A 16,569-nucleotide genomic window follows, 5' to 3' on the forward strand; every position below is an offset into this window, starting at 1 on the left:
AAAAGACATTCAAAAGCCAAGGAGGTAACTGGGAGGCTGACGCACTAATCTAACTGAGGGAGTGAGACTAAGAGGGTAAAAGAGAGGTTCAAGAAATACTTACACTGCCCACCTCTCCCCACTTGACAGTCCCCACAGGAATAAATTGGTGACAATGAACTGGTTTGATTACAGATGGAAAAAACCCAAATTCTTGTTATGTTCTTGAGTGTACATATATGCATTTCACATAGGTGCTGAGCCCCAGTGATGTGCAAGGAACAACATTAAGCTCAGACCCTGACAGAGGTAGCGGAGCTAGCTGTGGGAGCTTAGGAAAGCCCAGTGGAGAATCTATCCCAGCGTGAAAAACCACAGATGTGCCTCTCAGTGTTCAGACGCTGGCATGGTGACATTTAGTGGGAAAAAAAGTAGGCCTCTGATAGTTTTGAACAGTCAACTTACTGTTAAAACACCAATCAATCTTCCATTAGAGAAGTAAAATATTTCTTTAAAAAACAGAGATACATCAGAAACTCTTGACACATATGAAAAAGCATCTTTCTAATCTGACAAATTTAAAGTAAACAGTTTAGTCAAATATGTCTCCAAAAATGTCTGAAGCTAGAGACACAAATGGGAGATTTCTTCCCCCAAAAGAATTTTCCAGAGAAGCTTCTCTGTCCTTCAGAGTAGGGAAGGGAAATGAAATCATTACAATCAGAAAAGTATTTCTTGGAGCGATGTTTTGTTTTCAAATAAAAGTACTACTTAAAAGGCTAGGGTGTAAAATAGAATATTATCCAGCCTTAGCAAAGAAGGAAACGCTGACTTATGTTACAGCATGGATGAACCTTGAGGACATTATGCTAAGTGAAAAAAGCCAGTCACAAAAAGGACTGTGTGATTCCATTTTGCTGGGGCACGTGGAGTTGTCCGATCGTAGAGACAGAAAGTACATTGTGGGCACCGAGGGCTGGGGGCGGGGGGATGGGGAGTTAGTGTTTAAAGGGGAACAGGGTTTTCGTTTTACAAGATAAAAAGAGTTCTGGAGATGGACAGTAGTGACGGTCGCCTAGCAATGTGGATGTACTTAATGCCACAGAACTATATGCTTAAAAATGGCTACCATGGTCAACTTTATGTTATACATATTTTATCACAATTTTTAAAAAGGCTTAGGGCACACTCCTCTTTCCCTGTAGGTCTCTCTCCATACAGGAAGGTTGACTTAGAATGGCAACAAATTGCTCATGAGGCTTTGATATCCTAACATTTCATATTCAACCACTAAATAATCAGGGGTACAGACAGCGTATAACAAAGGTGAGTTAGAGAACAAACTTATCTTTGTCCAGAAACTCACCTCAGCCTTCGGGGAAACACTCCTCCCACCTCTGCAAAAGATACCCTGCCGCTGCCCGGAAGACAACCTCCAAACCTGCATCATGCTACATGGCTCTGGCTTTAATACTGTAGGACTCATTCTTTACTTTCATCACCTGTACCATAGATTCCCCAAGAATAACATGCATTCCCTTTTGTAATCATCTGGGCTCCCCAATTTTACAAGAAGGGAAGAGAAAACCCATGAAAAGTTAAAGACTCAGCAATACTGTCTTTATATTTTATGTTTATTAGAAAGAACGAGTTCCCGTCACATGCTTATTCAAAACAGGAACTTCTTAAATATACCTGAAGTCAGGTACACGTTGGTTACATCTTCTACACATAGAGAGGAACACTTAGAAAGATGACCCCGAGGTGCTTCAAGACCCTCACAGAGAGATCAAATTAAGCTCAGGGGAGTCCAGGTACTAGTTCCTAAGACACATTCAGCAGTGAGGGGTGAACCCAAATTGTGTGCCTAGTGGCAAGAGTGAATTAGTATTACGTGGGAAAACTTTCTAAGAGCACACAACTACCAGCTACGTGATACGCAAATTACTTAACCTCTCTATACCTGTTTCCCTGTCTGAAATGGAGATCATAGATTTTCTAGAAAGACTAAATGGAAAAAAATGTATACAAAGTACTTAGCCATTATTACTGTCATTGAATTTCACTGAATAAATAACCCAACCACATAAGGCCTCTTTATGACTCCAGTTACAAGGACTGACTGCTTTGATTACAACCACTTTTCAAAACGGCAGGTCAACTGCCTTGTTCCTTGGCTTGGGGACTGGAGAGCATGAAGCAACTTTTACAAGACAGTCAAACAGCAGAAATGAGCTCAGAGAAAAGTGATAATTCTGATAAATGAACAAGGAAGAAAAACAACAGCCATCACCATATAGTCATTGCCCGGGAGGAAAAGCAGACAGAACAGAGAAAATAGGAGAAACAACGACAGCCAGAGCCGACAACCCACAGTTTTTGGGTCAATAAAGCTTCGGTTAATGTGGCACCCTACAGTGAGTGGCTGGAAGATGGTTCTAGAAGCCCCTCATGTACGGGCCCATGCCAACTGCTTCTAGCTGCATCCAAACTGTTATCTACTGTTAACGATGGCAAAACAACAAGGCATGTGTCTGGGAAAAATGGCCTGTTGTCAGAGAACAGAAAGCCTTTTATCGAAAATTTTGATACTCAGGAGCAAACACACCACCATAGAAAATCACCCTGAGCCATCTTTTACAAAGCTTGGCATCCATTCAATAATAGATGAAAAAATCCTCAATCACTAGGCCAGATACTCCTCCCAAAGCAGTTAAGAAACGGGGGCCAAATGAGACCATAAACTAATGCAGTACAGATTTCTAAAGCCTCCAGTGGAAATTACTGACAGACACTTAGATGTGAGAAGTTGAATTTACAGTCCTCTACCTGGAAGCGGCCAGGCCTCCTGCCAAAGGCTGCTTTTAAAGGCTTCTTTCAGTATCAGCAAGGCAGGACAACGGAATTCTGTCTTGATCCTACAGGTAGTACATTAAATTCAAACCTTTGCGGAACGCTTACTGCTACGCAGCCCACAAGCCAAAACGGCTTTCCTATATTATTTTTATTTGTGTGTTTTCCACAGTGTTGTGTTCTCAGCTACAATAGGCGAGATTAAACATGATGCTGACAGGAGTCAATGCAACCACCAGATTTCAGTTCTCCCAGATCTGCTAGGTATTTAGGGCCTTAAAACTGAACATGCCACAGCCTTTTAAAGAGATGTTTACTAAATTTGTGATGACATGGGAAAATTTATATAACACTAAGTGGTAAAGATACACAAGTATGTGTGTAAAAAAAATTGTGTTTGCTATGATCTCAACTGGTTAAAGATGTATGGCACAAAGACTGAAATTAAACGCAAGAAATGTCAACAGTGTTTGCCCCCGGGTGATTAAATTATAGTGCTTTTTAAACTTTCTTTTGTATTTTTCTACTTTGCAGTGTTTTTACAAATCAGTTATTTCTTTTACAATCAGAAAAAAATTAAGTGTTAAGAAAATAACATATACCAACATGACTAGAAAAGATGGATGTCTTAACTTTCCAGATTATCGATGTCTTTCCATAAGGTCTGACTTGATTTGCAACACCTCCTCACTAGAAATCACATGTAGTTTTCATTAGTGGGTCATTGTATTTCCTTTCCAAGTCATTAGTAAGGATATTAAGGACATCAGATGTAAAATGAGTCATGAGAGTAACTCACAAGCCACCACCCATATAGAGCGCTCCCTGCCATTTATTGTCACCCTTTACTTATAGTTATTCATCAGTTCACATCCTCAGTGATGAAGTAGATGATATAAAGTCATTTCTAATTAATGTTTCAAATAAAGTATTGACGCATTTTATCAAATGTTTTCAAAGCCAAAAAAATATTTCCTGCTTGGATTAAACCCATGAAATCCTACTCGTATGTCTGAAAAGAGCTGAGTATACTTTGTGACTGTTTTTCATGTATGATCAAAGATGATCCTTATAGATTCCTCACTTCCAGCACCTGAAGTACACAGTGTTGACTTAAGGGGTGTGAGCTCATGGCGTAGGGGCCAGAGCTTAATTGTTCTGTTTCCTAGGAGTTCTCTGGTTCTTCACAGCGAAAGACTCTTTTTAAACAAACTAAACTAATTATGACAAACAGTGATTCAAATGGGAGAAGAAACAAATATGAATGAAAACCAGGCCTCCAAAACTTGAAGGTTTCCTTTTTGTCTCCTTGCTCTTAGAACAATTTACTTAAGTGTATCCTAATCTTAAAATCACACAAATTTCACAGTTATCTTCACTTCCCAGCTATTTGACAACCGTCTCCACTTAATGTGGACATACTTTGACTTTGCCGCCTTTCAAACATCAAGCCTGATTTTCTGTTTTATGGGATTCAAGTTGGGGGTGTGGATGGATTGAATAAACACAATTTTAAGAGGAAACTTTTTATAGGATAATTTCTGGTCTGCTGGAGCAAAAGTTCAATTCTGTTTGTTCTTGTTTGTCATTCATATTCATTCATTCATGTTAACTTCAGTTTAGTAGCAAACTTCAGGAGGAAATGAGTTCTCTAAATTCTCTTCAGGATGCCTAAGTTTAGCAACTTAGGTCCTGACCGTATGAACAAATGGTGAGCGTTTCCCCATTCTCTTCTCCTTTCTCTGTAACCTATACAAAGACACCAAACCACACAAAATAGAGGGCAAGAAAACCCTCATTTAAAAAACCAACAAAACATGAAATCACCTATTTTAATCATGTGTTTTCTTAACCACTTTTTTGTGGTTATATGTTATTTTTGCAAAAGGTAAACTTTGGTTATGTATGGGGGTAAGGGAGAGACAGTGTGCACAGTAACACATCCCAACTGATGCATTTTCTGGTCCTGAGAAATTCCTTGTCCTTTTCTATCACAATGGAGAACATTCATTCCAGTACTCTCCACCTGTGAGTCCCCCAGAGCAGCAATTCCTCTTTGTGTTTCCACAAAGACTCACTGTGGCCCCACGATATAGATTCATGGAAAATGGTGACAAAGGAGGATAAAGACCAGGAGCGATACTTCTGGAGTTTATGACCCATTCCATAGTCTTGAGTTATTATACTTAATCTATGTCAGGCAGATGGGTTTCAGATGGTTTATCTACCCAGTTCTACAGGGACATTCAAGGAAAGATTTCCACATCCTCCCTGCCATAAGACAGGGAAGAGTTTATCAGCCTCAGGAAGTATTAGCTACTTCTCTCTTATTCGCAACCTGATCACCATGCCTCAAGTTAAGGGGCCAAGGGGTCCTCTTTTTTCAGCCATCAGTGGGACCAGACAGCAGTCAACCATCAAACTTCACATAATTCTTCATTTCCTCCTGAAGTCTGTTTAGCCTTCTCTCTGCCACAATGACCATTGTTTCTCCAGTCCCTGATTTCTAGTTTCTGGAGCATCTCCATTCACTGACCTCTGTCATTGCCTCTTAGGATACCCCTGCCTCTTTCTAGTGCCTCAACTTTATGACAAGGCAATCAACCCACATCAGAATCTTCATTTCATATAGAATATCAAGACTAATATCAGGGTTGGCCTACCCACAAACATACTGCTCTATGGCCCTATAAAACCATTTTTAGTACTTGGAAACAGTGATTCCTCCCCTGACCCAGCTGTATGTATTTCTTTTGGCCTCTCATTAATTTTCTCAAGACCCCTGTCACCTTTTGTCTGGACTGCTTTTCTCCTCTCTTGCCTAATAACCTATGACTGAAGACTCTAGTTGGAAAAACCTGGATTTGTTTGAACTCTTGGGTGATGAATACAAAAATCTCACCAAAATGCCAGAGATCCTATAACCCTTGCCTGGAAAGCCCAGGAAGGTCTCCCATTAATTATGTTCCACTCACCTCTATATTGCAAATAGGTAATGTGCCATGTATTGCTTAGGCAGGTTACTCACACATGTGAGCACAGAGTTATCAGCTTCATAATGTTTCAGCCTCTTTGGAATTGAAAGACAACAGTATCTGGGCTCACAGCACTTGAGAAAACAGAATTCTAAATTATGAGCAAATCTACTTTCTCTGCTCCTAGCAACGCCTGAATGTAAAGGGGGCCCTAGGGTTTGAAGCAAGAAACTAAATCCAACATTAGACACACAAGACATGTAATGCATCCAAGTCCTGTGGTGCAGGGACTAGACAGTGCTAAGCCCTGCATCCAGAGGACAACTTTGGACTACTCTAGGGTCTAAAATTTTGATACTTTACATCTCACTTCTCTTATCACCACCTTTGTTGATAGTTTAGATAAGGCACCCAAGAAGTTTCAGAAAAGCTGCTCCTAGTGGAGACAGAAAAATGAGAAAGCCAACTGAGAAGTCAAAATTCCAAGAAGAGACTGAGCAGATGCTACCAAAACAAGTGGAGCAAAACATATTAAAATCACTGGTGGGTGAAAATGCTTAGCAAGTGAAAGAAGAAAAAAGAAAACAAGGCAGTAAATTCATCTTTACTACTTCTAACTCCCTGATCTTAAATGAGCAAAACAGAAATACAGCTTCAAGATGATAGAGACCCCAAATAGCTGCCTTCAGTTTTCCCAACATTGCCTATTCTACTCCTAAAGGTTCAAGGATCAGTTTAATCGGGGTGACACTCCTGAGTCACAGGCCATCTGGGAAATGGCTTAACGATGACCTCTTGATAAAGAAGTGGTTTTTAAGGTAATTCCAGCATATTCTTAATTTTGAATTGTTTATTTTATAGCCCAGGTTTAGAGACAGAGTAATCTCTCTTAGAGGAACAAGCAGGGGCTGTTGTGCTTATGGCTCCATTTGCTTTTATGGGCGTTTATGGGTACACATTTATTTGGGATCTGCTCTCCATCACTAAGAGCCTGAGCTGAGATTAAGGCTGTCATCTTGTACTTTGTAAATGGCCTCTGATGCCACAGAAAAATACAAAACAGGTTGCTGACTGACTGAACCATCTCTATGATCTAAATTCTCTACATGTAGGAAACACCATCGTGCAAAGTAAGTGGATAACTTGTTTCAAGGTTGTCAGTTTTCATAGAGCATTAAACTCAATCCATCACACTGAAACTCAGTTGTCTAGAATATCAGTTTACAACTGGTGAGACTATCAGAGAGAATAAGACAAGCCAGGTATATAGGCATGATCATTCTGACAGCTACCCAGAAATTTTTAACACCTTCAATTTCAAGAACCGAAACTACCTGTAAAGTCCAGGACCATAAATATTATGAAATAATTCTTAATGTAAGTTAAGAACAAAAGAGCCACAATGAAATACTTATAGATACTTCAGTCTGCCCCACTGAAGAAGATCAACTGAACCAAATGAGTGATTCGGCAAATAATGTGAAAAAGGCTGGATTTTCATTTCCTATTGTCAAGGAATTCCAAAGCAGGTAAGGAGAGAAAATCAATCATAAAACTGGCTTTCCCCACTATGGAACTAGTATCAAGCACTATCACTTAGAATTAACAATAGCACAAAAGAGAAATTCATCTTTTCTCAAAAGGACTGCTGTGATTCCACTCTCCATTCAACCTCTGAAAGCGACCACCACCTGGGCTCTCTACTCAACTTTTCTTCAGGGGCTGCAGAACAGGGTGACTGGTCCTTCCTTCAAGCAATTTGTAATCTCTTGGATTGTGTACCTGATCTGAGGATTAGTGAGAATTCTCAGACAGAAGACCTTTTCCTTAATTCATTATTCTAAAATGAGAATAGTATTCTTTCCCCTTAGTGATAGGTGACACAAATACACATTAAACACCAATTCTAACTGCAGTGAGATATCACTTCATGCCCAATAAGATGGCTATTATGAAAAATTTTAAAAACACAACAGAAAATGGTAAGTGTTGGCAAGGATGTAGAGAAACTGGAACCCTTGTACATTGCTGCTGGGTATGTAAAATGGTGTAGCTACTGTGGAAGACACAATGGCAGTTCCACATAGAAATAACATATGACTCAGTAATTTCACTTCTGGGGATATACCCAAAAGAATTCAGAGCAGGGACTTGAACAGATATGTGTATGCCATTGTTCACTGTAGCATTATTCACAGTGGCCAAAGGTAGAAACAACCTAAATGTCTGTCAGTGGAAGAATGGACAAACAGATTGGTATGTATACATATAATGGAATATTATTCAGCCTTAAAAAGGAAGCAAATTTTGATACATGTTATAACATGGATGAAACCTGAAGGCATTATGCTAAATGTAATAAATCAGACACAAAAAGACAAATATTTAATGACTCCACTTACCTTAGGTCCCTATAATAGTCAAATTCAGGGATACAGAAAATAGAATGGTGGTTACCAGGGGCTGGGGGAGAGGGAGAATGGGGAGTTAGTATTTAATGGGGACAGCAGTTCAATCTGGGGAGATAAAGGAGTTCTGAAAAGGATGGTGATGGTAGTTATACAGCTATGAATGTATTTAATGCCACTGAATGGTACACTTAAAAATGGATAGAGTGGGTATTATACATATTTTACTACAATGAAAATATTCTACATTTCTATAAGAGTACATAGAAAGTTTTTATGGGGATATCCACTGGGAAGTAAATCTGAGTATGTGGTTTGAGAGAGTCTTACTTTTGTTCTGTTGGAATTTTTTACCATATATTTGGGCTACTTTCATTAAAAACAAAAGCAATCAGAATCAAGGCAGCCTTTAACCTGGATATTCCTCTCTTAAAACACAGCCTAAGTAAATAATCAGGGAAGGTACAATGATGCATAAACAAGAATGCTGTTTTTAATACCAAAATTGTAGAAGCAACCTAAATAGTTATCACATGGGGATTGGTTCAATAAATGCTGGTACATCTCTGCAATGGATGACCGTGCAGCTATCTGACAGAAAAGGGGGGCCTGTAATATGTTAAGTTTTAAAAACAGGTGACATTTAATGTGACCTCATTATTGTATGAGCAGTGACATGTGTATCCTGCATGCGCATTCGGGCTCGGATAAAAGTCTGGAAGGATACATATAAAATGTTAACCATAGTGGTTCCTGGATAATAGGATTAAGGGCAATTTCTACTTAAGTAAAGAATTCATATCCTTTAACTATGAGCTCTTACTATTATAATGATGATTGCAAAGAACTGTAATCACAGAAGTAAGAGAGCTATTTCCATTTTGAGAAACAAACAAGCAAACAGTTCAGGCAGCGTTCAACAGGGCAACGAGTAGTTCGCAGATCGCAGAACCTTTAAGGGCCCAGGGGGCCACCTTTCCTGTCCCACCGCCCGGCCCTTGCCTGAGGGAGCCGGAGAGGCTCCTGAAAGAGCGCCAAGTGCCAGCGCCCTCACTCCCTTCCCAGAGTCACCAGCTGAATTCTGCACATAAATATCTAATTCTGATTTCTACTTTCCAGAACCCAGAATGATGGCATCCAGCAATAATAATAATAATAATAATAATAAGCCAATTCAAGATGTTTTCAATAGGAAAATTCTCTCACACCATTGCAGATGAATATATTTTTTATTTTAGCCAACTGCTGCCTGCACTCATCTTAGCAAGCAACAGATGCCATTAAAAACTTTTCAAGAAGTTCTCCTACTCTTAAAATATGCATTAAAACAAGGTGCTCCCTTTTTGTCATGCTATTGTGCTTTTCTGTAGTTTTGAAAATATTATCAAGTTAAAGCCAACAGAAAAAGACATAAAGGGACATATTTTAAAGATCTCATCACCTCTTCCCTTTATAATTTTTTTTCAGTGCAAGAGAGGGATACGTAAGACATATGACACATTATAAGTCTTACTTATCCTGTGGTTTATTTAGGGAATTTTATCTTGTGTTTGGAAAATGACAGACTTCTGCTTTTAGGTAGACAAATATGAACAACTCCCAGAGAGAAACAAGACAACCTATTACCAGCAAATAAGGAACTCAAATAATTTAGTACCTTTATATTACTCCACATATGAGCAGACGAATATAAATGTTCAATACTATAAAACTAGCTAAATATCTTTACCCCTGTACAAAACAGTTCAACAGCATCCACAAGCCACTACTCACAGTTTCTCCATTTACATGGAAAACTCCCAATGTCCATGCCCCTCAAGCGTGGAATGCCCCCCAGCTGGCTTGCTCTGCGACGACACAGTCTTCTCCTCTAAATTACCCTGAAGAGCAAGCTGGGTTTGTTTACGGCAAACATCTTTAATTTCTAAACATCTCGGTGACATGGTATAACAGTTACTGCTTGTGCAAACTGACCATCTAAATTTCTCTCTGCAGTATGAGCACATGTGAGCCCAAGACACAGAACAATTGGAAACATCTGTAAAAATTAATGGCCGAACTGACCAAAGGGGTGGGGGGAGTAAAAGAGCTAAAGAGTTCCAGTGCAACATCTGTCTTCAGAAAATTCTCTTCCACGTTAGAGGTTCCTCTTTAGCATTCCCAGAGCTCCCCCTCCGTGGGGGATCCTGGCTGGCATACACTTCATTTTAACCACCCCTGCAAACCCACTACAAGTCTTGTTACAAAATAGTACAGATAAGATATGAGGTTAAGGGGATTTACTAACATCCCAAAAAGCGAAAAAAAAAAAAAAAAGAAATACCTCTTCTCCCATCATGCAGTCAGCCTCCTCTCTTCAGTTTGAAAAGGTCCCAGAACTACCCCGGAACCCTCCCACTTCCTTCCAACAGCCAAAGGCACGGAGCCTGAGGACCCAGCCTAACCCTGAGTCATACTTGGGACCAAGTGAGCAATGGGGAGAACAAAGCTTGCGTTTGTTTATGGTTCAGGAAGCCAGGGCCGATTCATGGCTTGGGTGGCTTTGCGAGAAGTCCTCCTCCCTCGCCTACGTGCTGTAGGCATCCAGGCTGCCTCCTGGGGCCCACAGGTGTGACCATTCGGACAGGGAACACACAGAAGGAGAGTTTATTTGGCAGGACCCAGGGACCACTTCTGCTTAAAACATGTCAGTGAGAAAATAATAAGCCTACTATCTTTCAAAAGATCATATGGCCGGGGAGTGAGAGAGATCTAGAATATGGTTTGTATAGGAAATGCCCCTCCTGAAAATGCCTGTATTTTCAAGAAAATTCATTGTAGCACATCAATTACTCATTTAAAGAAAAGGAAAAACAGCCATGGCTTTAGAGAAATACTTCCCCTAGGAAAAATACAGCAAGATTGTTGCCAGCCATGTCATCAGTAGTATTCCAACAGATCGGGATCAAATGTTTAAATAGCATATTGATTTTTTCTCCAAATGAGATACCATTTGCATCACCACTTCAATGAATTTAGAGCCCAGTGGTTAAGAGTTCAAAGGTCTAGTGCCTGAGTGTTGGAGAGCAAAATCCCAGCTGGGCCACTTACTAGTTGTGTGGTTTTGAGCAATTTCTTGAACCACCTCCATTCACTTCAGTTTCCTTATCTATAAAATGGGGGTAATAGCAATAACCTATAGGGTTGCCTGGAAAATTAAGGAAGTAATATATGTAAAGGGCTTACAAAAGTGCTGGGCACACAGTAAGCACTGTATTAGCCACTCCTACAAAGTCAGAATGACTTCACAAATCAAGACCCCAACTCAACAGTATCCTCACCTTACCACATATACTCATATACTTAGACTCCGATGACCTGCTTTAGTTACTATGATTTATTTTTAAGTTTTAAATTAAACTAATTTAAAAGCCACTCATTCAGTATTTATTAATTGCCTGCAGTGTGTCCAATTCTGTGCAGGGCTTTGAATAAGGTGCTGTCCCGGTCCTCAAGAAATCTGCAATCTGCTTGGGTAAATAAGACATAGATTTGTTTATAAACCACACAAGAAAACAAATTGTGGGAGACGTCCCTAGGCTGCAACAGCAGGTGTGATGCAGGTGGTACAGAATAGCTTTTGGAATTTAGAAGGCAGATACGAAATCATCTTATCAAAACCCAGTTAGGATGGGAGAGAAGAGACAAACTGCCTGTGCAGAATTCCAAATAACTTAGGTAGATACTCCCCTCTCAAGGGGATGAGTGTAACTCCCCACTCCTTAAGTATGAGATGTGCATAGTGACTTCTTTCTAAAGAGTTGGCTATAGAAAGGGGAAAAAAACAGAACAACTTCCAGTGGAGAGACCTGACAAGCATGACTTCAGCCAGGTGACCGAGGTTAACATCAACAGTGCTGCGAGCATGCACCCCGATACGATGTGATGAGAGGGGCATTTCACCTCTGTGCTCTCCCTCCTCAAAATCCATCACTTCACCTAATCATGGAAAACATCAGACAAATGCCAGCTTAAGGGCGTGCGGCAGAACTCCTCAAGGTTGCCAAAGTCATCAGAGTCATGGCAAGTCTAAGAAACTGTCACAGCCAAGAGGAGCCTACGGAGACAGGGCGACTAATGTAATATGTTAGCCTGGATGAGATCCTGGAACAGAAAAAGGCCATCAGGTGAAACCTAAGGACATTTGAATAAAGATTGGACTTTAGTTAACAATCACATATCAATACTGGGTCATTAACTGTGACAAATGTACAATATTACTGTAAGATGTTAACAGTAGGGGAAACTGGTTGTGGGTATGTATAAACTCTCTGTATTATCTTCACAACTTTTCTATAAATCTGAAATTATTCTAAAATTGAAAAATGATTTAAAAATCTAATCAGGAAGGTAAGCGTGCTGACTCCACATGCACACATAAACGCTTATGTGTGACTGATATACATGATCACGTTCATGAGTACATGTCTGTACATGTATATAACAATGCCCTCCCAACTTAGGTTTTTTTAATTATCTCTACATCCTTAGCCTATCTATTCACAGAGATAGTCAAATGCTGACTCCAGGCTTTCTGCTCTCCATAATACGCAGAAGAGTTTTCTTTGAAAGGAAACTTGGCTCTTCTGTCAGTTCTGCTGCCAACCCAGGCTACGGCAGCCCAGCTCAAAGACTGTGCACGAGGTGGGCCCATCTGCCCCTTTCCAAGAGCTACTAGAAGTTTCTGGTGCCTGGCCAATTAGTCATCAACCACCGATCCCTGGGGCTGGCAACTCTCCCAGCTACTTCCTCTCCCATCTCCACTCCACACTGCCCGGTGCCTCCCCGGTTATCTCTCTAGAGTGCCAGTCTGATCATGCCACACTGCCCAGTGGAACTTGCCAGCCCACCCAGAAATGCAGCTGTGAGAAGCAGGCTGGCAGAGCCCTGAGGAGGGGATCCACGGCCCCTTCAACTCTCTACCTCCACCACCACTTCCCTGCACTCCAGTCAAACCCAGCACTTCTCCATAGCTTGCTCTCTCCTCGTCCAGACACACACTGCCAATACCATGGCTCCCTGTTTACCTTTTAATACTTTGCTCAAATATCACTTTGCTTGAAAAGACCTGTCCTACACCCCATTCTTTCCTCTGGACCACCAGGAAAGTCAGTAGCTCCTTCCTCCCTATTCTCTTTGATGCTTTGGACATACCTCTGCTGGTCCTTTCTCCTGAACCATAATGACTGGATTCTCTCTCAGGCAGGGACAGTCCAAAGCACTGAATGAGAGGCCTGTATGTGACAACTGATCCAAGGGATGGCATCAGGGAGGTGGTGTTAACTCCATTCCAATTAACTACACCAGACCCGCCCAGCCCAAAATACTAAATAACCTGCCAGGTGGAAAATCTACACATATTATGTTGATACAGCTTCTAGACATGCCATCTAGCTGATCCCTTTACAAATGGATTGCCACTCCATAGCCCATTTATCTAGAAATTCCAGAGCTGCCACTGCTGATCCATAGAAGGCCTTCGATAAAGCTTCAGTGAATGAATGAATGAACCAATTACTGTATACATGGAAGAGTGGATCTGTAGCTAGACCACAGCAGACCCCAAACCGAAGGAGTCTTCCTTCATAGTCTCAGTTGGATTAGGACAAAACATTACGTTACTGTGTCTAGTTCACAAGTAATTATTGAGGGTGAACTACAGTTGAGCAATGATTTTCAAGGAATTGTAATACAACGGACAACACAGACAAGATTCAAAACCATAGCACTTACTTTCTCATGGCTGATATTTAAGATAGATTTGGTGATGTTAACCAAACACCTGCCACAGATATAGCAAAATTCAACTCTCCTGCTCCAACCTTGAAATTTTCCATAATAAAAAGTTAAAGAAGTGATCCTGGAAACTGCACTGCTAAATAGCACTCCTCCTGGTCTAACAACCAGAAAGGCAACAATAACAACTGCAAATGTTAATCAAGGGGGTCTTATATGCCAAGCACTTTTCTACCCATTTTTTGTGTTACTTAATTTTCACAACAACCATATGGGGCAGGTCTTCTTTGTGTTCTAAGTTTACAGATGAAGAATCTGAAGCCCTGAGTGCTTACGTGATTTGTCCCAGGAAGAGTCAGCCTTGGGAATTTGAACCCAGGCACTCTGGCCTGCATGCTTAATAACCATTATACTCCTAAAAGCACAATTTTAAGGCTTTCTGGGAATGGAATTCTTGATGATGATTTGGCTGCAATTAAACATTTCTTAGAACATATACTACACTGAGTGTTTTAGAAAGTATATGTCAAGCATATATAAAAGAACAAACAGCATCTCATATGTCAAAGAGTAACCCAGCAGCACAGTTTCTGGTTCCCTATCAATAGCCCTCTCCTTACTTTTCCTAGATAAGAAAACTAAATAGAGACACTCTGGGGGAAGATAACACATAAACCAAAGTCTGAGAATCCCAGACAGTTCTTTCAGCCCAGGCAACCAGTGGGCATCTTAATATCATCTGCTCATTAGAAACCATGGATTCTCCAAACACTCAAGAGATGTCATATAATTTTATCTTTTAACCAAAATGAGGGGCATCCAATATGATAGGTCTCAGATAATCACAACAAGGTTTTGACCCAGTTGTGCTCCATTAGTCAAGGAATACATCATTAGACCCTAGAGATCCCCAGAGCTTATTTCTAATTTTCAAAGGATTAGAGACAAATCTCTCATTTTTAATGAACTAAGATAATCACTTCAGATGTTTACATGTTTTAATTTTACTTAAGTATACAGCTTGATGAATTTTTACCAAATGGATACAAAGAATACCTCTAAGATATATATGAAAATATTAGAATGTCTTACTACAATTTGGCTGATTTAAAAAATTGATTAGTCGCTCATTTATGTACAATTTTAATTCTGTTAGAAGTAAAAGCTTCAATGTTGATATTATAAAGGCATTACTTTGAGTGATTGCAATTATCTGAGATTCAAGGTGAGTAGAGGTGAAAGACTATGACAATGTCTAGTTGTGGAATATAGTAGAAAATGTAAAAAGAGTACAATCATTTCAAGAAAGAGATATCAGAAGTCACTAATGGAAATCAGCTAAGACCAAAGACCAGGAGAAAGGTGCTTCTTGAAGGATTTCTTTGTAGGAAATCCAGTCAACAACCAACCTGGGAAAATATCTTTTCCAATCTGGCTGTTTGAAGAGCACAGGCCAAAAAGGCTACTGTCCCGAAAAATTAAGGGGCCAAGACTAGTTGTGAGTTGTGCCTTAGAAAACCTAGGAGTGGAATGAGGTGGCGCCAAGGAGCCAGGACTGCACTACACAAGAGACATGTCAGGTTAGGGGCTGGGACTCACCTGAATATCTGTAATTTACGCACCCATGTGTAATACCTGACACACCTTTCCCTAAATGTATGGCCAGGACTGATCACCTGAGTGACTCATGGAAAGGGAAGGAGCTTAGAGAAAGAGGGGAAGCAGCCTGATGAGGAAATTCCCTCTCAGTTTCACAGGTAGGAGAGAGAAGGTACCAGCCAAGTTCATGAGAGTAAGTTTCTGTCTGGGTTGCCTTCTTGCCTGTCCTGTTCCAATCCAGTCTCCAGGCTGATGACTCCCAAACCTACATCTACAGTTCTCTCTCGATCACCAGACTTACTTATCCAACTGCCTACCAGGTACCTCCGCTTGATGGTTCCACAAGCACCTCAAAATCTAGCTAGTCTAAAATTGAACCCATGACCTTCCCCTCTAAATATCTTCCTCCGACAATGTTCTTTAATCAGAGAATGATACTACCATCCACCCAGCTGCTTACACCAGTTGCTAAAGGCATCATCTTCAAGTCCTCCCTCTCCTTTATTCCCCCTATACTATCAAATTTCTTGATTCTTCCTTCAAATATTCTCCCAAACCATTCATGACAACAGTTCAAAGTAGCTAGAGAGAAAAATGATTTCTCTTATGTTAATGTTTCCTGCCACGTTAAAGAGAGTACCAATGGACATTCTTTGGATACTCTGGCCCTCTGGACATAAATAGACACTTCTGGAACTCTCTGCCAACCTATTCACTCTCTCCTGGTAGAGTGAAATGACTTCTCTAGTTGGTGAATTTAGGAAAAGTAAGCTGGGTATGCCCAGCTCCTCTCTTCTCTTTCCTCCTCTTTGAAGGTGGCCTTCTCTGCTCTTCCCCAAGGGGCAGGCCCTCTACCTCGCACGGGCCTGCCCTAGTTAAGCATTGATGAGACTGGGTAGGTGAGTTCAATGCTGGGGATCAGCTGGGAGGCCTATTTGGCTCACGCTAATCTATATCCTCCAACTTTGCCTTCATCGGTA

General features: G+C 40.6%; 1 protein-coding gene across 7 annotated transcripts in view; it reads right to left on the reverse strand.

The window, feature by feature from the left end:
* Positions 1–16,569, reverse strand: part of SH3KBP1 (SH3 domain containing kinase binding protein 1) — a 309,921-nt gene that overhangs the window by 108,000 nt on the left and 185,352 nt on the right. Inside the window, exon 1 of one of the 7 annotated variants that reach the window (XM_073227330.1) lies at positions 10,539–10,601. The exons of the other annotated variants lie outside the window; for them this stretch is intronic. Coding sequence (XP_073083431.1) covers positions 10,539–10,553 — 15 coding nt within the window. The 5' untranslated portion in view covers positions 10,554–10,601. Of the gene's footprint in view, positions 1–10,538; positions 10,602–16,569 lie in introns of those variants that run through there. 7 annotated transcript variants of the gene reach the window in all.

The sequence above is a fragment of the Manis javanica genome, chromosome X (assembly GCF_040802235.1).
Source record: "Manis javanica isolate MJ-LG chromosome X, MJ_LKY, whole genome shotgun sequence".
NCBI classification, from domain to species: Eukaryota; Metazoa; Chordata; class Mammalia; order Pholidota; family Manidae; genus Manis; species Manis javanica.